This window comes from Rana temporaria, chromosome 8 (genome assembly GCF_905171775.1).
Source record: "Rana temporaria chromosome 8, aRanTem1.1, whole genome shotgun sequence".
Classification (NCBI taxonomy): Eukaryota; Metazoa; Chordata; class Amphibia; order Anura; family Ranidae; genus Rana; species Rana temporaria.
This window is the reverse complement of record NC_053496.1, coordinates 166,130,288-166,151,918: the sequence shown is the minus strand read 5'-3', so window position 1 is coordinate 166,151,918 and position 21,631 is coordinate 166,130,288. Positions and strand designations below refer to the sequence as shown.

General features: G+C 48.1%; 1 protein-coding gene across 1 annotated transcript; it reads left to right on the top strand.

The window, feature by feature from the left end:
• Nucleotides 1-117: 117 nt before the first annotated feature.
• LOC120909853 (oocyte zinc finger protein XlCOF22-like) lies at nt 118-13,332 on the top strand. Its single transcript, XM_040321589.1, has 5 exons — nt 118-207; nt 6,321-6,447; nt 7,830-8,012; nt 8,099-8,222; nt 10,875-13,332. Exons 2-5 carry the CDS (start codon nt 6,370-6,372, stop codon nt 12,821-12,823), a joined length of 2,334 nt encoding a protein of 777 aa, XP_040177523.1. The 5' UTR covers nt 118-207; nt 6,321-6,369; the 3' UTR covers nt 12,824-13,332.
• Nucleotides 13,333-21,631: the final 8,299 nt, after the last annotated feature.

Below are 21,631 nucleotides of genomic sequence, written 5' to 3'. Positions count from 1 at the left end.
AACAGGAAGCGAGGGCTTGAAACGAGGCTTGGAACCCGGAAACAGGAAGCGAGGGCTTGGAACGAGGCTTGGAACCCGGAAACAGGAAGCGAGGGCTTGGAATGCACCCTCCCAGCGCTCTGATTGGCTGAGAGGGGCAGCACCCTGTGACTTCCGGCCATGGAGGGCTCATCCTGAAGAAAGGAGGACAGAGGGGGCTGTTTGCAGGTTAGTGGAGGGGGATGGTGGGTGTGTGCTGGTTATATGATGGCTGGGCTGGTGCTCTGTAGATTCCTGGTGTCCTTTCCTGTGTCCCCTGAGCCCCCACTCCAAAGAATGTGTGGAAGGGGGACACACATCCTGGTTCCTTCTCCCAGGTCCACCTCAGAGGGAATCACTGTGCATGCAGAGGAGGATCATGCCTCTGCTCTCCATGGAAAGGTGACCAGGAGGTGGAGATTTGTTTATTCTGTTGTGTCTGTGTCCCCATCTCCTATTCACCATCCACTTCCTGGTAGAGGACAGTCCTAACCCCCCCCTCCCCCCCTTCACAAGGTAAACACTACCCTGGATCCATCTTCACATGAGCGATTGTGTTGGTGCGTTTAATCGCATATAAATGTGCACACAGGACACCTATGCAAGCAGACGCAGCGAGGTACATTTGGACCTGTGCACCCGCATGCCAAGCTTTGGACTGTGCCGAGAATTGGGGTTGCAAACTGTGCATAGCGTACTCTGTACACAATGCGCCCCTGACCTCTGCACATAGCGCGCCCCTGACCTCTGCACATAGCGCGCCCCTGTCCTCTGCACATAGCGCGCCCCTGTCCTCTGCACGTAGCGCGCCCCTGTCCTCTGCACGTAGCGCGCCCCTGTCCTCTGCACGTAGCGCGCCCCTGTCCTCTGCACGTAGCGCGCCCCTGTCCTCTGCACGTAGCGCGCCCCTGACCTCTGCACGTAGCGCGCCCCTGACCTCTGCACGTAGCGCGCCCCTGACCTCTGCACGTAGCGCGCCCCTGACCTCTGCACGTAGCGCGCCTCTGACCTCTGCACGTAGCGCGCCCCTGACCTCTGCACTCTGTACATGGGGCACTCCTGAACTCTTCACTCTGTACATTGCGCACTACTGAACTCTTCACTCTGTACATGTGGCACTCCTGAACTCTGCACTCTGTACATGGCGCGCTCCTGACCTCTGCACTCTGTACATGGGGCACTCCTGAACTCTTCACTCTGTACATTGCGCACTACTGAACTCTTCACTCTGTACATGTGGCACTCCTGAACTCTGCACTCTGTACATGGCGCGCTCCTGAACTCTTCACTCTGTACATGGCGCACTACTGAACTCTTCACTCTGTACATGTGGCACTCCTGAACTCTGCACTCTGTACATGGCGCGCTCCTGAACTCTGCACTCTGTACATGGGGCACTCCTAAACTCTTCACTCTGTACATGGGGCGCTCCTAAACTCTTCACTCTGTACATGGGGCGCTCCTGAACTCTTCACTCTGTACATGGGGCGCTCATGAACTCTTCACTCTGTACATGGGGCGCTCCTGAACTCTTCACTCTGTACATGGGGCGCTCCTGAACTCTTCACTCTGTACATGGGGCACTCCTAAACTCTTCACTCTGTACATGGGGCGCTCCTAAACTCTTCACTCTGTACATGGGGCGCTCCTGAACTCTTCACTCTGTACATGGGGCGCTCATGAACTCTTCACTCTGTACATGGGGCGCTCCTGAACTCTTCACTCTGTACATGGGGCGCTCCTGAACTCTTCACTCTGTACATGGGGCGCTCCTGAACTCTTCACTCTGTACATGGGGCGCTCCTGAACTCTGCACTCTGTACATGGGGCGCTCCTGAACTCTGCACTCTGTACATGGGGCGCTCCTGAACTCTGCACTCTGTACATGGCGCACCTCCTCACTCTGTACATGGCGCACCTCCTCACTCTGTACATGGGGCACTCCTGAACTCTGCACATGGCGCACTACTGAACTCTGCACTCTGTACATGGGGCACTCCTGAACTCTGTCCCATGCATTTTTGTCTGCTTTAGCGGTCATAGGGCTCTCAATTGGCTACTCTCGGCGTTGGGAGTGGCTCCCAGAGTTTGTTGTTCCAACTTCTACCCCTGGGACTCCACGCATCTGCGGTGTACCAAGATGGCGCCTAATCCTCACGTGGCTGCATTGATTTTGCTTTGTGCACCCGCTCCTGCAGGCATGTTAACCACTTCCCGCCCGGCCTATAGCAGAATGACAACAGGGCAGTGGTTCAGTAATCCTGACGGGACGTCATATGACGTTCAGCTGGATAACAGCCGCTGCACGCTCATGATGGCGATCGGTGGTGCGGTGTGTCAGTCGGTAAAGAGCCTGTTTCGGAGGCTCTTTACCATGTGATCAGGTGTGTCAAATCACAATGTAAACAGGAGGAGCTGTTGATCAGCTTTTCCTACAGACGCGAGTAGAGGAGAGCCAATTTGCTACTCTCCTGATGGGGGTCTGTGCTGACTGTTTATTGGCGCAGCCCCCCTCGGATGCCCGCCCAGGACCACCTGGATGCCACCGGGACCACCAGGGATGGCCGTCACACTGGACCACCAGGTATGGTAGGGAAATGCCAATCAATGCCCAGGCAGCTGCCAATCAGTGCCCATTCACAATGCCTACCAGTGCCACCAGGGGTGCCTATGAGTGGCACTGCTGGGCACTGATAAGTACCCATCATTGCTGCCTATCAGTGCCCATTGTCGGTGCCCATTGGTGCCGCCTTATTAGTGTCGGTCAGTGAAGGAGAAAATGTACTTATTTACAAAATTGTATAACAAAAACAAAAGATTTTTTTTTTTTATTTGTTTAGAAAAAAGAAAAAAACGCAAAAGTGATCAAATACCACCAAAAGAAAGCTCTATTTGTGGGAACAAAATGATAAAAATGTGGGTATAGTGTAGCATGACAGCGCAATTGTCATTTAAACAGCAACAGAAAGCTGAATATTGGCTTGGGCAGGAAGGGCGTGTAAGTGCCTGGTATTGAAGTGGTTAATTATTGACATGTGGCTGTGTCCATGCAGCTGCTGCGCTCAGGTACTCTGGTGGTCTGGGGACAGGTACTCTGGTGGTCTGGTGACAGGTATTTGGGTACTCTGATGGGCTGGTGACAGGTACTCTGGTGGTCTGGTGACAGGTACTCTGGTGGTCTGGTGACAGGTACTCTGGTGGTCTGGTGACAGGTACTCGGGTACTCTGATGGGCTGGTGACAGGTGCTTTGATGGGAGGTGAGCCTGGTGACCGGTCCTTTTTATTAGAGGGGGGTAGTCAGGGTGTTTGATGTGCACTGTAGACGGTAACGAGCTATTGCCACTATCTCCTCCACACATACACACACGCGCGCGATCGGTGTGTGATTAGCAGAGCCCGGTAACAGAACGTTACTGCGGTTTGTTGACATTCTGTGACCGCCTGTGATTGGACACAGCCAGTCAGGTGGTAAAGAGACAATTTTTATTGGCTCTTTGCTCTGATCTAGGATAGGCTGTGTCCTGAGGGCCATGACTCATCCCCGAGGACTCGGGTACTCTGATGGGCTGGTGACGGGTACTCTGATGGGCTGGTGACGGGTAGTCTGATGGGCTTGTGACTGGTAGTCTGATGGGCTTGTGACTGGTAGTCTGATGGGCTGGTGACGGCTACTCTGATGGGCTGGTGACGGCTACTCTGATGGGCTGGTGACGGCTACTCTGATGGGCTGGTGACTTGGGTACTCTGATGGGCTGGTGACTTGGGTACTCTGATGGGCTGGTGACTTGGGTACTCTGATGGGCTGGTGACTTGGGTACTCTGATGGGCTGGTGACTTGGGTACTCTGATGGGCTGGTGACTTGGGTACTCTGATGGGCTGGTGACTGGTACTTTGGGTACGCTGGTGACTGGCACTTGGGTACTCTGATTGATGGGCTGGTGACTGGTACTTTGGGTACTCTGATGGGCTGGTGACTTGTACTTTGGGTACTCTGATTGATGGGCTGGTGACTGGTACTTTGGGTACGCTGGTGACTGGCACTTGGGTACTCTGATTGATGGGCTGGTGACTGGTACTTTGGGTACTCTGATGGGCTGGTGACTGGTACTTTGGGTACTCTGGGCTGGTGACTGGTACTTTGGGTACTCTGATGGGCTGGTGACTGGCACTTGGGTACTCTGATTGATGGGCTGGTGACTGGTACTTTGGGTACTCTGATTGATGGGCTGGTGACTGGTACTTTGGGTACTCTGATGGGCTGGTGACTTGTACTTTGGGTACTCTGATTGATGGGCTGGTGACTGGTACTTTGGGTACTCTGGGCTGGTGACTGGTACTTTGGGTACTCTGATGGGCTGGTGACTGGTACTTTGGGTACTCTGATGGGCTGGTGACTGGTACTTTGGGTACTCTGATGGGCTGGTGACTGGTACTTTGGGTACTCTGATGGGCTGGTGACTGGTACTTGGGTACTCTGATGGGCTGGTGACTTGTACTTTGGGTACTCTGATGGGCTGGTGACTTGTACTTTGGGTACTCTGATGGGCTGGTGACTTGGGTACTCTGATTGATGGGCTGGTGACTTGGGTACTCTGATTGATGGGCTGGTGACTTGGGTACTCTGATTGATGGGCTGGTGACTTGGGTACTCTGATGGGCTTGTGACTTGTACTTTGGGTACTCTGATGGGCTGGTGACTGGTACTTGGGTACTCTGGTTGATGGGCTGGTGACTGGTACTTGGGTACTCTGGTTGATGGGCTGGTGACTGGTACTTGGGTACTCTGGTTGATGGGCTGGTGACTGGTACTTGGGTACTCTGATGGGCTGGTGACTGGTACTTTGGGTACTCTGATGGGCTGGTGACTGGTACTTGGGTACTCTGATGGGCTGGTGACTTGTACTTGGGTACTCTGATGGGCTGGTGACTGGTACTTTGGGTACTCTGATGGGCTGGTGACTGGTACTTGGGTACTCTGATGGGCTGGTGACTTGTACTTTGGGTACTCTGATGGGCTGGTGACTTGTACTTTGGGTACTCTGATGGGCTGGTGACTTGGGTACTCTGATTGATGGGCTGGTGACTTGGGTACTCTGATTGATGGGCTGGTGACTTGGGTACTCTGATTGATGGGCTGGTGACTTGGGTACTCTGATGGGCTTGTGACTTGTACTTTGGGTACTCTGATGGGCTGGTGACTGGTACTTGGGTACTCTGGTTGATGGGCTGGTGACTGGTACTTGGGTACTCTGGTTGATGGGCTGGTGACTGGTACTTGGGTACTCTGGTTGATGGGCTGGTGACTGGTACTTGGGTACTCTGATGGGCTGGTGACTGGTACTTTGGGTACTCTGATGGGCTGGTGACCGGCAGCTGCAGGCATCATCACGGTATAACAACATGAAGTCCAGTGACGTATCGGTACGTTGCTGGTCATCACTTGGTTAAATGGCATGCCACTGCGAAATGTGATTTAATGAGACCACACTAAAACCACCGATTGTGTGTGTGTGGGGCTACAGCATTTACAGGGTTAAATCAGGCATCAAGAAGGCATAGATAAACATGGAGAAAACAATTGATTTTAGTGTGTCCTGTTTACATCCTAATGCTGCATTGCGATGGATCACATCGTAAAAATGCAGAGATTTGGCATTTTTACGCATCACAACTTGCCGCATAGATTGGAATAAAGTGTGTTTTTTTTTAAACAGTGGCTTGTGTTGTAACAACGCAAAGCTTCAGCTATGGCAGCCAGTACGCAATGGACTCCCACCCTCGTGTTTTAGCGTGCCGCCTGGTGTGAATGAGCCCTCATAGGAATAAGGACTGATGCATGCAGGCGTATTGTTTCTCGCCAGCAAGATCCAACAAGGCCCGGTGATAAAAAGGAACGTTCCTCTCTGTGTTGTTTTTACTCACCGATCAAACAATCAGAATGTATTCATAAAAACGTACTTCAAGCTACACAACAGGAATTACAGGTTCTTGGAGGAGAGGCTTCACCTTCTACTTTACCATGAGGTCAAATGTAAACTACGGAAATGTAAACGCTCCTTTTGTAAATTTAATAACGGACCGGGGGGACCCTTCTGGCAGGAGCATTGTAAGGCCCTCAAAGAAGGACCGCTGTGACCCATATTGCCAACCCTACCGGACCTAAAGTCTCAGATTTACATCGATCAACTACAGATTCTCTTTCTATGTCATTGTCCTCTCGATCTAATTTAAAGTCCTCTAATATAAAGTCCATTTATTATGATTCATGTACGTACATTTTTTTGGTGTTTTTTACTTTAGGGTCACTGCCATTTTTACATATTGAGAACATCCGTCTGATTCGCTGAGGATGGATAAAGACCCGAGGTGTATAACTGAGATGATACTGAGCCTCACACTGGAGATCATCTACTTACTGACGGGAGAGGTGAGGAGGATTCTGGGAGATCACATGACATCTCTCTAATAAAAAAAAAAACACAGACCTGACCCGAGAGAGGGGGGGGGGGGACTTCTGGAAGGTCACATGACATCACTCTTCTCTCTATTAATAAAACACAGACCTGACCGGAGAGGTGAGGAGGATTCTGGGAGGTCACATGACATCACTCTTATCTTTATTAACCCCTTAACGCCCGCCACACGACTATTTACGTCCACAGAATGGCACGGACAGGCAGATGGGCGTATATATACGTCCTTGCCTTCTAGCGGGTGGGGGGTCCGATCGGGACCCCCCCCCCCGCGGCGGGCGGTTTCCCTCGGGGAGCGATCCGGGATGAGGGCGCGGCTATTCGTTTATAGCCGCTCCGTCGCGATCGCTCCCCGGAGCTGAAGAACGGGGAGAGCTGTATGTAAACACGGCTTCCCCGTGCTTCACTGTGGCGGCGTATCGATCAAGTGATCCCTTTTATAGGGAGACACAATCGATGATGTCAGTCCTACAGCCACACCCCCCTACAGTTGTAAACACACACTAGGTGAACCCTAACTCCTACAGCGCCCCCTGTGGTTAACTCCCAAACTGCAACTGTCATTTTCATAATAAACAATGCATTTTAAATGCATTTTTTGCTGTGAAAATGACAATGGTCCCAAAAATGTGTCAAAATTGTCCGAAGTGTCCGCCATAATGTCGCAGTCACGAAAAAAATCGATGATCGCCGCCATTAGTAGTAAAAAAAAAAAAAATTAATGAAAATGCAATAAAAACATCCCCTATTTTGTAAACGCTATAAATTTTGCGCAAACCAATCGATAAACGATTATTGCGATTTTTTTTTTTTTTTTAGCAAAAATAGGTAGAAGAATACGTATCGGCCTAAACTGAGGAAAAAAAAAAAAATTATATATATATTTTTGGGGGATATTTATTATAGCAAAAAGTAAAAAATATTGCATTTTTTTCAAAATTGTCGCTCTATTTTTGTTTATAGCGCAAAAACTAAAAACCGCAGATGTGATCAAATACCACCAAAAGAAAGCTCTATTTGTGGGGAAAAAAGGACGCCAATTTTATTTGGGAGCCACGTCGCACGACCGCGCAATTGTCTGTTAAAGCGACGCAGTGCCGAATCGCAAAACCTGGCCTGGGCATTTAGCTGCCTAAAGGTCCGGGGCTTATGTGGTTAATAAAACACAGACCTGATTGGAGAGGTGAGGAGGATTCTGGGAGGTTACATGACATCACTCTTCTCTCTAATATTAAAACACAGACCTGATTGGAGAGGTGAGGGGGATTCTGGGAGGTCATATAACATCACCAATCATGCATTCTGAGATATAACACTGAAACGCATTATTGTTTAGGATTATGGTCCTGTGCAAAAGTCATCCAACCAGCATGCGACACCCAGCAGCCATACCAGCGTGTCCGAATGGAGCAGAAATCAAAGCCCCATCATGGGGCCTCCACCCCCCTCCCTGAGACCTGAGAGAAACAAAAAGATCCTAGAAGTCACCCAGAAGATCATTGAGCTGCTATCAGGAGAGGTGAGCGGTGCCGGGAATTCTGGGACATTATCCAGTAACAGACAAGGGGTGTGTCTGGATGGTGACTGTATCATTGTGTGTGTCAGGTTCCTATAAGGTGTCAGGATGTCACTGTCTATTTCTCCATGGAGGAGTGGGAGTATCTAGAAGGACACAAGGACATTTACGAGGATATCATGATGGAGGATGAAGTGACCCATAGAACAAAGGGTAAGTGGTCGCCATATTCGTGAATAAGAAGTCATTTGTTGCATGCTTGCATGGGAGTTGAAATTTATACATAACTTGACACCCCTAACTCCCTATGCAGTAGTTTTTGATCTATTGGTGTGAGTTCCTGGGCTTTCATACATGCTATATCCATTATGAGGGGCTTCAATGATCCCTGCTGGATTTTATTTATCTTATGTCATGGAAAAAGTTAAAGGAGGAACTGTTATGCCTTGTACATACGGCCAGAGAAAAAAGTCAGACGGGCTCTTTTTCTCTTCCGTTCATAGACGGACACAGCCTTCATTGACATTAGGGTTATGCTTATTCCTACCAGGAGAGTGGAAGAAGCATAACCCTAATGTCAATGAAGGCTGTGTCTCTGTCTATGAACTCAGAGAAATAGGATTTTACGGTGAGTACAAAAATCCTATTTTGTCTTCCGTTCATAGACGGACACAGCCTTCATTGACATTAGGGTTATGCTTCTTCCACTCTCCTGGTAGGAAGAAGCATAACCCTAATGTCCATGAAGGCTGTGTCCGTCTATGAACTCAGAGAAATGGATTTTACGGTGAGTACAAAAATCCTATTTTCTCGGAAAGTCTGGCCGTGTGTAGTCTCCATCTGACTTTTTTGTTGGAAGTCCGACGGACCTTAGATAGAGAACCTGTTCTCTTTCTTTCCGACGGACTCACGGCGGACTTTTGCACGGTCATAAGTCTAACCGTGTGTACAAGGCTTAACACACAAAGTTGGGCGCAAACACTTCTAACTCCCAAGTGGGAATTATGGAATGGAGATCTGACTGTTATGGGTATCCAAGACAAATAAGCCAGGGATTGACTCAGCCCACGAGGCATCACCTCTACCTTCGTTTTCAGTTTTTCCTAGACGGTGCTTTTTAAGTAGAGTGCAGAGTGCCAGTAAGCACTAAAAACATGCACAAAAAATGCAACCACTCCAGCCCTCAGACAGCAGAACATCAAATTGTGTCACCGCAATGCTTTGCCCGATGCAGTCCACCTCAGTACAGGAAATCTTCTACAAACTGCAAAAAACACACAGGATGTTGCAAACTCCTAGTGCAGGGATATGCAATTAGCGGACCTCCAGCTGTTGCAGAACTACAAGTCCCATGAGGCATAGCAAGACTCTGACAGCCACAAGCATGACACCCAGAGGCAGAGGCATGATGGCACTAGTAGTTTTGCAACAGCTGGAGGTCCGCTAATTGCATATCCCTGTCCTAGTGCATAACCATCATAAAAATGTATTGGATCCAAAAGACAAATAAATACTCAGAAATATGTTGAGGAACAAGCGTATTCAAATATCAACTCCAGCCATGATGGCGTCCGACCATATAAACCACCATTGGAAGACTAACGGGTTTCGGGGGATATGCCCCCTTAGCTCTGAAGAAAGGGGGCATGTCCCCCGAAACCTGTTCCAACTGTGGTTTATTTAGTAGTCGGACACATCACCTCACAGCTCGAGTAGATATTTGGACACGTATTTTCTAGGGTTGTCCCGATACCGATACTAGTATCGGTACCGATACCAAGCATTTGCCCGAGTACTTGTACTCAGGCAAATGCTCCCGATGCTTCACCCGATACTTGTACTGTCAGGGGTGATCAGTGCATGGGGAAGTTACAGGCACCAATCACCGCTATATAGTGTATTCCGGCGTGTATTCTTCCATGTATTCCTTCCCTTCCGTGCTCCTCCTCCACCCCCTGGAACTGTCAGGATGGAGAGCGGGGTAGGAGCCAGTAAATCCAGCTCCTTACTGCTCTGAATGGACAGAGTCAGTCTATTCACATAACTGAAACATCGTAAACTGTGATTACAATGTTTCAGTTTATGAATGAAGAGAAGACGCTGTCTTCACTCCATTCATTTTCAGCGCAGCTGATGCTGCTAAGAAAGGGACAGGGGAACATGTGTCCCTAGTCCCTTTCTCTGTCTCAAAGGGGAGATGTCAGGGGTCTGTTAAGACCCCTGATATCTCACCAAAGCCCCCCAACAGGGCTGAAAAAAAAACAAAAAAAAGAAAGAATAATAAAAACAAAAACAAAAAAAAGAATAAAAAAATTATTGTAGAAAATAATAAAAAAAAATAAAAGAAAAAACACACCGACACGGTCCACCCCCCCCCCCCCCTAAAAAAAAAAAGAAAGCATTATAAATAAATAAAAAATTAAAAAAAAAATATTTAAATTTTTTTTAAACAAATTGTTAAAGATAAAATAAAAATACTGACACATGTGCTGCTGTCACATGAGATTAAAAAAAAGTATCGGTATCGGCGAGTACTTGAAAAAAAGTATCGGTACTTGTACTCGGTCTTAAAAAAGTGGTATCGGGACAACCCTATATACTTTCCCTATCATGTTTGTGAGAGTAAATTTGTCTTTTGGATCTAAATTTTAATGTACCAGGCGTCCGTGCCCTCCTGTGTGTTTTTTTTGCATTGTAATAAAATCATGCAGCCCAAGTAGGTAGCAGTTTGGATAGAGGACACTATAGTTCTATAAAGACTCGCAATTCTTGCACACTGGTGATTTTATTTTTGCCGCGCTCTGATATAGGCAATGATGTTTTGATTGCAACACAATAACCATTAGCATTCTGTCTTTGCCATAGGGAACGAAAAACCTGACGGTTGCCATGTTGATATTATGTTGTCAGAAAATGGAGGACTTGACAAAGGCTCTTCCAAGACATTCCACCCTGAACATTTCCAGGGTGTCGGTAAAGATCTAGCCCCTATAGTGCACTGTCTGGAAAGCGTTTATAATCATAGGAGGAATGCATCACAAGGCCAAAACCTACCTCTAATCATGAGAGATTCCACTTCCCAGACCGGAGAGGGACCAGACACTTGTGGTAAAGAACATGGTCTTTTTCGACCAAAAGAGGAGTCATCTTCGCTCAACAATGTCACGTTTAAGGCTACGGAAGAGATTGACCAAAACTCTATTGAGGAAAAATTAGCAGACTTGAATTTATATCCAAAAACAGACTCTACGAATAATAAAAATTTAGAAGAGGGTCACAATGTTGTAGATGCCGATATGTGCCCAAACCTGGTTAAAAACGAGTTTCCTAGTAACACTGACCCTTTTAAACACATGAGTCTGATGGAGAATAACATTAAGTCATCGCCGGACCGAGACATTTTGGAGTACGAAGATGTGGAAACGGATGAGGATGTCCAAGGCCTAGCCGACCCTTATGAGGATTCAAGCTTTGCGGAGGAGTCGTCTTTTAACGAGGTGCTCGTGTTTAAGCTGCAGGATACGGGTTATACAGGCGAGAAACCATTTGTGTGCAATGAATGTGGCGATTGCTTTTACACCAATTCACAGCTGGTGGAACATCATCGCCTGCACACCACAGAAAAACCATTTGCTTGCCCCGAATGCGGAAAACAGTTTGCCAATCGTGCAAATGTCGTTGCTCATCAGATGGTACATGTTAAACATCATGCGCCTGCCAGAGAGAATTCCACCGGGGAGGGCCTTATTGTGTGTGCGGAATGTGGGTTGACTTTTGTCAACAGCTCCGCCTTTGAGGAGCATCAAAAAGTTCACCGTCAAGAGAAGGCTTTTGTCTGTCCGGTTTGTGGTAAAAGCTTTAGCAGGAAAGGACATCTTAGTAACCATAAAAAAATTCACAATGGAGGCAAGCGGATTGCCTCCTCTGAAGGGGGCAACAAATGCTTCCCCTACAGCGGCTACACGCGGAAGAGATCCTTTTCATGCCCTGAGTGCGGGAAATGCTTCCCAAGCCGTTGTCACCTCGACAGGCACCAGCGCGTTCATACCGGAGAGAAACCATTTTCTTGTTCGGAATGCGACAGGCGGTTCACCGATCGCTCAGGCTTGGTCATACATCAAAGGATTCACACAGGGGAGAAGCCATATTCATGCGATGACTGTGGCAAACGGTTCAGAGACCGATCCGGGCTCGTGGTCCACCAAAGAACGCACACTGGCGAGCAGCCATACAAATGCCTCCAATGCGGGAAGAGTTTTCACAACCGGACACGTCTCGAGCACCACAAGAGTACCCATGCGGAGGAGAATGTCTATAACTGTCCGCAATGCGATCAAGTCTTTCTGGACGTCGCAGCCTTTGCTTTGCACCACCGGACTCATTTTGCTCAGCTGCCGCAAGTTGCGGGAGCAAAAAACTACCCTCCACATTTGTTTTCCAATCAAAATAATGACACGCCCCAGTTGTTTTTGTGTCCGGAGTGTGGGAAAAGCTTTGAAGATCCATCTGTTCTCTATCTACACATAAGAACTCACCATAGAAGTCAGGCAAAGGGTTTCTCTGAGCCACAGCAGGATATTGCTACTGCCGAGCTTTACCATCAATCAGAAGACCAACAGTCAGTCGGTCAGAATTCTCAGGGGACAGACGGGCCACATGCATGCTCCCAGTGCAGTCAGAGGTTTTCTGATCTTACAAGTCTTAGGGCTCATGAAAAGCAACATTTAGAAGAGAAGCCCTATAAATGTACAAGATGTGGGGAATGTTTTGTGCTGAAGGGCTATTTAATGAAGCACTTGGAGACTCATGTGTGATGGGTGTGTATGGGGCATTTTAGGCAGTTGCTAAATATGTTCGATATGCATGCCGGGGGGAGCTGAATCTCAGTTGGAAAGCCAATTGGTGGCCAGAGAAGAGGTGTAGACCGCAATGGTACAGGCTAGCAGATTTGGTGGGCGCTGGCTTATGGGTCTGGTAGATGTCCACGAACCCAGCTACCGCCTTCGGGAAACCAGAGGGTTTGTAAAACTGAATAAAAGTTCTGCACTCATTTTGTACTTTACAGGGGATGCAGTTTTAGATTGTCCCTGTGTGATGGTGAGGGGCCATGATAGTGAGGGGCCATGATAGTGAGGGGCTATGATAGTGAGGGGCCATGCCAGTACAGACTGCGCAAATAGGGAAGGTTGTCTGTGCCTATTGCAATCCTTATCTCTCTCAAATGGATGGAAAGGCCAAAGCTGCTACCCGTGTTTCCCCGAAAATAAGCCCGGGTCTTATATTAATTATGCCAACAAAATACACAGTAGGGCTTATTTTCAGGGTAGGTCTTGCCATGTAATGTGCTGTCTTCTCTCCCCCTCTCCCTCCCTGCCTGTCAGGAATCCCCAGTGTGAACCGAGTTAAAATGCTTGTACAATCCTATAATCCACTCTCTATTACAGTAGTATATAATGTACAATGTGTGCGTTTCTGTAATATAATTGTGCCAAATACATTTGTTATAGCGCCGCTCTGCACTTCTGTTACCCGCCGGAGCTCTCTTCCCCGCAATTTTATTACAGAAACACACACATTGTACATTATAAACTACTGTAATAGTGGATTATAGGATTTTACAAGCATTTTTTAACTAGGGCTTATTTTCGGGGTAGGGCTTATATTGCAGCCCTCCTGGAAAATAACGCTAGGTCTTATTTTCAGGGTAGGTCTTGTTTTTGGGGAAGCGGGGTACCTTGCCTGGGGACCCATTCTGCCTTAATTCATCATTGGTTGGGAGTATATGTATTCCAGAGGCAACTGGCAACGTATAGATAATGTGAGTCTTGGGGCAATAGACCACCTTTTTATGGCTTCAAATGTTTCTCATAGAGTTGTGGACCTCTCTTGTGTTCTGCTAAGTTGTCTCTTCAAAGGGCTGCAAGCTGTCTCTTGACTAGTTTTTCATGTAACGTTGTCAAATCCGCATACTTGCCCATGGGGTGGTGTTTGCTATTCCTGCTGACGGGGCAACTAATCATAGTAAATTAACAGAGAAATTCACATTGGAGTGCTCCAGTATATTAGCAATAGCTCAAAGAGAGAAGTATTGGTTATTTAATATTCTGTTTGTGGTTTTCTGTAACCTCTTCTAATATGTGTGTCAGGTGTGCCAGCAAACTTCTGTTTGGGAACGTTTAGGTAGATTCAGTAAGAGTTAGGCCGACTTATCAGTAGATAAGCCGACCTAACTCAGAATCTACGCCGACTTATGTTTAAGCGTATTCTCAAACAGAGATACGCTTAAACATATCTAAGATACGACGGCTTGCGCCGTCCTATCTTAGGTTGCAATTTTTTGGATGGCCGCTAGGTGGCGCTTCCATTGCGGTCGGCGTAGAATATGTAAATGAGTTGATACGCTGATTCACGAACGTACGCCCGGCCGCCGCAGTCGCTTTACGCCGTTTCCGTAAGGCATTAGCAGGCCTAAAGTTATTCCATCTATTGGGCGGAATAACAATGTTCAAGTATGGCCGCCGTTCCCGCCGCGAGATTCAAATTTTTTACGTCGCTTGCGTAAGTCGTCCGCGAATAGGGATTTACGTCGTTTATGTCCACGTCAAAATCAATAGGCCCGTGCGGCGTACTTAGCCGCAATGCACACTGGGAAATGTAGGCGCCCGGCGCATGCGCATTAAAGAAAAACGTAAAAAACGTGCGGTCAAGCCTCATTACCATAAAACACGCCCCCCTCCAACACATTTGAATTCGGCGCCCTTACGCCCGCCCGCTTTAGGCTACGCCGCCGCATATTAGCAGGCAAGTACATTGAGAATCATGTACTTGCCTAGCTAACTTACGGCGGCGTAGCCTAAACACGCTAAGCTACGCCGCCGTAACTATAGGCTTCTCTACCTGAATCTACCTAGTTGAGTTTAAAACTGATCTAGTAGAGTGTCAGGCATCACAATATCAGCAAGAGCCTGCTGTCATTTAAATAGGTTGCTCATACAAAGTGTGGGAGAGAGGACACACACTAGGCATGGGTGCTCAACCTGTGGCTCTCCAGCTGTTGCGGAACTACAATTCCCATGAGGCATTGCAAGCCGCTGACAGGTACAAGCATGTCTCCCAAAGGCTGAGGCATTATGGGAATTGTAGTTTTGCAACAGCTGGAGAGCCACAGGTTGAGCACCCATGCACTAGAGACAGACACTAGCTAGCCAATCAGCCACAGGACAAGGGTTTGAGCATATTCAATATTAGGGAAAATTTGCATGGTTTCTAGGAATAAGTGACCAGGGCTAGACTGGGACAAAATGGTGGCCCTGGACTTAATCCACACGGCCCACTCTAATTTTGAAAACACGCATAAAAACAGTATCCTGTGCACTTGCACGAGAGTGACGTCGTCACGCCCCAGCTAGCCACACAGCAGGAGCACGCAAACCCAGAAGGAAGACCCGAGGAAGTCCTAGACCCCCCCTAGGACTAGGCCCGAAGCCTGGCTTTGCATTATATATTTTAAAATAAACAACTGATGCGCAACATCAAACCGGTTACAACAAACCCACAGATAAATTTAATATATAGCAAATAACTAAAATAACATAAAAAAAAATCCATTTAGTGCAAATAATGATTCAAACAGTATGCAAAGTCCAACGTAGCTAAAAGTTTATCAAGTCAATTAATATTGAAAAAAAAATAGGCGCATTACAATATTTGCAGCAAAAAATTCATATATATAAACCATTTTTTTTGCACTTTAATACCATGGACATAGTTTGGATATAATGGTTTTAATAAGCATGGTTTATATATGTTTTTTTGCTGAAAATATTTTGACACTTTTTTAACTTTTAGCTATGTTGGATTTTGCATATTGTTTGAATCATTTTTTGCACCAAATTTTTTTTTTCTTTTATTATTTTAGTTAGCACCACATGCTTTGCCATCTACAGTATTTAATGGCTGTGCCGGCCTGTCATCCTCCCACCTCACTTATCTGCTCTGGGGACCCCTCTGCTTGTCGGCATGTCACACGGGCGGCTCCGACTCATTTAAACTTACAGCGACCGTTACCGCGGGACGCGGGGGCCGCCGGAGACAGGCGAGTGTTGCTGGAGTGGAAGAAGTTGAAGAGCTGTCAGAGAGGAGGGGGGGGCGGAGGAAGTCGAGCGGTGACAGAAAATGAAGAGTCTGGGCCGGAGGTGGCTGAAAATTTGTGCAGTTCTGAGCGGGGGCGGAAAAGGACCAGTGTGGGCCGGAGGTGGCCGAAGATGTGTGCATTGTTCTGAAAGAGGGGGGCGGAAAGAGCCGAAGTGCATCGGTTCTTTCCGAAGCTCAATACCTAGCCATGGGCAGTACAGCGGTGCTCAAATTAATGGCTGCGTGGATTTGACTGTCCACTGAGCCATCGGCCCACCGGGAAACTCCCGGTAGTCCTGATGGCCAGTCCATCCCTGTAAGTGACAAACACAAGCAAAGATTTGGAGCCTGAAGTTTTAAGACTTTTTCTGAATTTTGGCAAGCTACTTGGACATGTTGGAATTCCAGTAGGCCTTACCGAAACCATGTCCAAATTGCTTATTTTTTCTAGAATGAACTTATGTGCAAGCGAGAGAGTTCTAAAAGTGGGAGATGTATGTGCCAATGGCCCGGATTCAAAGAGAATTGCGCTTTTTTTGCGGAGGCGCAGGGCAATGATTTTGCCCTGCGCCCCCGCAAATTTGCTCCGCTGCCCTCGATTCACGGAGCAGTAGCTCTGTAAATTGCGAGATCGCGCCGGCAAAATTGCCCGGCGCTAGAGCACGCAATTTAAATGATCCCGTAGGGGGCGGGAATCATTTAAATTAGGCGCGCTCCCGCGCCGAGCGTAGAGCGCATGCTCCGTCGGGAAACCTTCCCGACGTGCATTGCGGCAAATGACGTCGCAAGGACGTCATTTGCTTCAGAGTGAACGTGAATGGCGTCCATCGCCATTCACGAATCACTTACGCAAACGACGTAACATTCAAATATCGCGTCGCGGGAACGACGGGTATCCTTTAGAATTGGCTGCCCCTACTATTAGAAGGGGCAGCCTTACGCTAAACACGCCGTACGGAAACGACGTAACTTGCGTACGCAGGGCTCGCGCAACATTGTGAATCAGTGTTAGTATGCAATTTGCATACTATACACTGAGCACAATGGGAGCGCCCCCTAGCGGTCATCGCAAGAATGCAGCCTAAAATATGCGTGGCATAAGAGCCTTATGCCACGCAGATTTTAGGCTGCAGTCGGCGTTACGATGTTCCTGAATCAGGAGCATTCGTAACGCCGGGGCAAGTAAGCAATTGCGCTGTGTAACCTATGGTTACACAGGCGCAATTGCTTCTTGAATCTGGGCCAATGTAACTAGGAAGTTAATTAAAAGTTTTGTCAAAGTCACATGGTGGTGGTTCCACTACTGCTGCTATCACTATTCCTGCTTTATAATGTAAGATAATCTTTGCAATGACCACAGCAGATTTGCAGGCCTGGTAATAGTGGCTTGGAAAATCCTCCAGAATTCCAGAGAACAACAACTGTTCTTTTTTTTTTACTCCAAAAAAAGAAAAACAGTTTTTGGTGAAATGCCTCTTATATTTTGCGGGGTGATCTCAGCCTCGGGCATGCTATTTTCAAACTGAGCAGAATAACTCTTGGCAATCTAAGTCCTATAATTAGCCTATGGAGGAAAGATGTCTACACTTACTGTACCTACTCTAAGGCCGCTCGGGTCCGGTCACGTGATCCAGTGCCGGCTTCAGGGGAGAAGAAAGATCTACAATGGCTGACGAGCCTGGGCAGTGACGTCACCCATAGGCTTACTATGGGACATCTGTCCTGGGCAGTGACGTCACCCATAGGCTTACTATGGGACATCTGTCCTGGGCAGTGACGTCACCCATAGGCTTACTATGGGACATATCTGTCCTGGGCAGTGACGTCACCCATAGGCTTACTATGGGACATCTGTCCTGGGCAGTGACGTCACCCATAGGCTTACTATGGGACATCTGTCCTGGGCAGTGACGTCACCCATAGGCTTACTATCGGACATCTGTCCTGGGCAGTGACATCACCCATAGGCTTACTACGGGACATCTGTTGTCGGCTGTCCCTCCTCTCCTCTGAAGCCAGCACTGGGAGCTAATTATGTGACTGGATTACAAAACCCTATGAATTGCTCCCATTGTAAGTTTGTAATACTAAATACCTTTATTGTTGAGAAAAGTCAATACTCGCCTATTTTATGCCCTGCACGATCACATGATGGGCGTTCAGTGCCAGCTTCAGGGGAGAGGCGAGATCACCAACAGCTGCAGAGCCTGGGCAGTGATGTCACCCATAGTCTTACTATGAGGCATCTGTTGGCTGTCCCTCCTCTCCCCTGAAGCTGGACCTGGAAGCCTTACACATGACCAGACCAGTGCACCCTGTCAGTCAATAAGTATGTATAGACATCTTTCCTCTACAGCAGTGGTTCTCAACCTGGGGGTCGAATGATGATTTGCCAGGGGTCACCAAATCCTGGCCTGTTTCTGAAGCCCACACTGCTCTCCCAGACTTTTCTCGGCCGCCCAGCTGGGCTGTTCCTAAATCCCGCGGCCGCCCACTCGGCCTCTTTGCAGCCACCCATTCAGTTCACGGCATGGCTGGGGGGCAGAGACTAGAAGTCAGCTGACTGGTGAGGAAAGTGAAGTGGGAGGGGCTGAAGGAGACCCTATCTCCTGATTTTAGCATAGGTGTCACTGCTGCAAGACACCACTGTAGTACGGGTTCCGCGCTACGAAAATAATTTTACTGTTAGGGGTCCCCACAATGTTGTGAAATGTTATCAAGGGGTCACGACACTAGAAAGGTTGAGAACCACTGCTCTACAGGTTACTTAGTACAGGACATAAAATGGGAGTGGGAGCTGGTTTAGGGTTCGATACATCTAGACCAGACTTCCACTTTAGGTTGATGCAAGTTAAATTACATACCAGAGACCCACTTTGTTATTGATATCTGTAGCCTAAATTTGGCTTCTCGCAATCCACAACATGAGATGTTCTACAGCTATGAGAGTCTGTTATGAACAGAAGTTCTGATATATTACTGTAAGAGATGGCATTGGTCTCCACCAAGGTCTCTACCTAAAAACCAACCTTCCATGACATGTTTCACCACTTCTATCTTGCGCACAAGGATAGTGGAAGTTCCCTATGCTTTGTGGACACAATTTGACTACATACAGTAATGTCTCCATCCAAAAACATGGAAAAACTTTTTGGGGGCAATTTCAATTCCATCCCTTTGTGGCTGATCGGAAAACTCACCCTCCCCGCTGGTGCAGTGCACTTGCGGGTTAGCTGAGCTTTGCCATAGACTTCTATTACATCTTGTGGCTTTGGCGTACTTTCTGAAAGGGCACCTAAACGTCTGCATTAAAGTGGAGGTTTACCCAAAAACTTTTTTTTTTAACATTAGATTGAGGCTCGTTTTGTCTAGGGGAATCGGGTGTTTTTTTTACAATCGAAGCAGTACTTACCGTTTTAGAGATACATCTCTGCCGCTTCCGGGTATGGGCTGCGGGACTGGGCGTTCCTATTTGATTGACAGGTTTCCGACGGTCGCATACATTGCGTCACGATTTTCCGAAAGTAGCCGAACGTCGGTGCGCAGGCGCCGTATAGAGCCGCACCGACGTTCTGCTTCTTTCGGCTACTCGTGACGCGATGTATGCGACCGTCGGAAGCCTGTCAATCAAATGGGAACGCCCAGTCCCGAAGACCATACCCGGAAGCGGCGGAGAAGATCGCTCTCTAAAACGGTAAGTACTGCTTCGATTTAAAAAAAAAAAAAACCCGATTCCCCTTCACAAAACGAGCCTCAATCTAATGTTACATTTTTTTTTCGGGTGAACTCCTGCTTTAAGGAGTTTCGATGTGCTTTCAGAAAGCACACCCAACCCGCAGAATATAATACAGGGGTGTCAAACTCCATTTCATTGCGGGGCCACTTCAGCATTATGGTTCCCCTCAAAGGGACGGTTGTCATATGTTAAAGCCCCCCCCCACCATCAGAAGTCAAGAGTCCCCAAACCTCCCTTTCATCACAGTGCAACCCACTTATCTGCTGTCTGGAAGAATCTGGGAGGCAAAAAGTGTGGGTCTGGAGCAGGATGGGAGTCAACTGCCTTAGTCTGCTGAATGCTGAGACCAGGGGAGGCGGATACGAGGGGGTTCTGCGGCTGCACAGGATCTCTAAGAGGAGATCGATCTGACGTCCTTTCTGCTGCCAGCTACTGAGACGGGAGCAGAGAGGACCCTCTCGGTGGCTGCACAGAAAAAAGGATCTGGCGGAGGAGGTCTGTCTTCTCTGTTGCCGACTGCTGAGACAAGATGGGGGTGGAGATGAAGAGAATGACGCCACAGCTGCAGGAGAGGTGCGAGGGCCACATGAAATGGCCTGGAGGAGTGGATTCGGCTTTGGGGGGTCTTGTGTTTGACACATGTGATATAATAGAAGTCTATGGCTCAGTGCAGTTAAGCCGCTCCATGCACTCTGGTACTCCTTGTATGGCAGGTCGGGAACCCTTTGATTTGTGATCTGGGCTTGCCGACCCGCCATCCCAGAGCATGGGCATGCGCTTCCCTGGTTTGAGGTCGCAGGCCACGGGTTGAGCACCCCCTGCTCTAGGTCCTCAACCTACCGTATTTATTGTGGTATAACGCGCTCCCCTAAAGTGACCCCGAATCCTGTGGAAAAAAAGTTTTTTTTGTACTTAGTTTTGGTGTCTTGCGCGGCGGCCTCGTCGGGTCCGGCGTCCTTCTGTGGCTTCGGGTGTCCTTCTGCGGCGGGTCCGGTGTCCTTCTGCGGCGGGTCCGGTGTCCTTCCATATACCGAGCGCAGTATAGTCGGGCAGTCTCTGCAACTTCCGCGCTCACGTCCTGGACGTCAGCGTGGGTAGCCGAGCATTGCCGACAATACACGAGTGTACAGCGCTCTGACACTCGTGTATTGTTGGCAATGCTCGGCTACCCGCGCTGACGTCCAGGACATGAGCGCGGAAGTTGCCGAGACTACCCGAGTGTACTGCGCTCGGTATATGTCGGCGCAGTATTCAAAACTCGGCGCGGGTATCGGCGTATACTGCGCACCCACGATTTTGCCCTGATTTTCAGGGCAAAAAAGTGCGCGGTATACGCCGATAAATACGGTAACTAACTGAGCCTCAACCCATGTCATTATACTCAACCAAGCTTCTGCACTATAAACTAGCCGTCAAGCAAACCCCAAATTTCCAATTTTTTTTTTTTTGGGCTAGAACAAATTTATATATCGTAATGAATTGACAAACCATTGCTGCTGCCCTGGAATTGGCCACACAATTGGCACTGCAAACCAGTAATGAATCCTCTCTCCTGAATACAAATGATCCGGACCTGACGGAGAAGTACTTCACCTTTTTGTTTTGAACACTTCTACAGCTGACAATGTACAGAATTTGACCTTCGTTGGGTTTGGTGCTATTTATTTAAGGGTCTCGGACGGATTGAGGTTTGGGGGTTGTGGTTATGACAGGGCCTGTTTCTGTATGTTTTGTGTGATAAATGGTGTGCTGG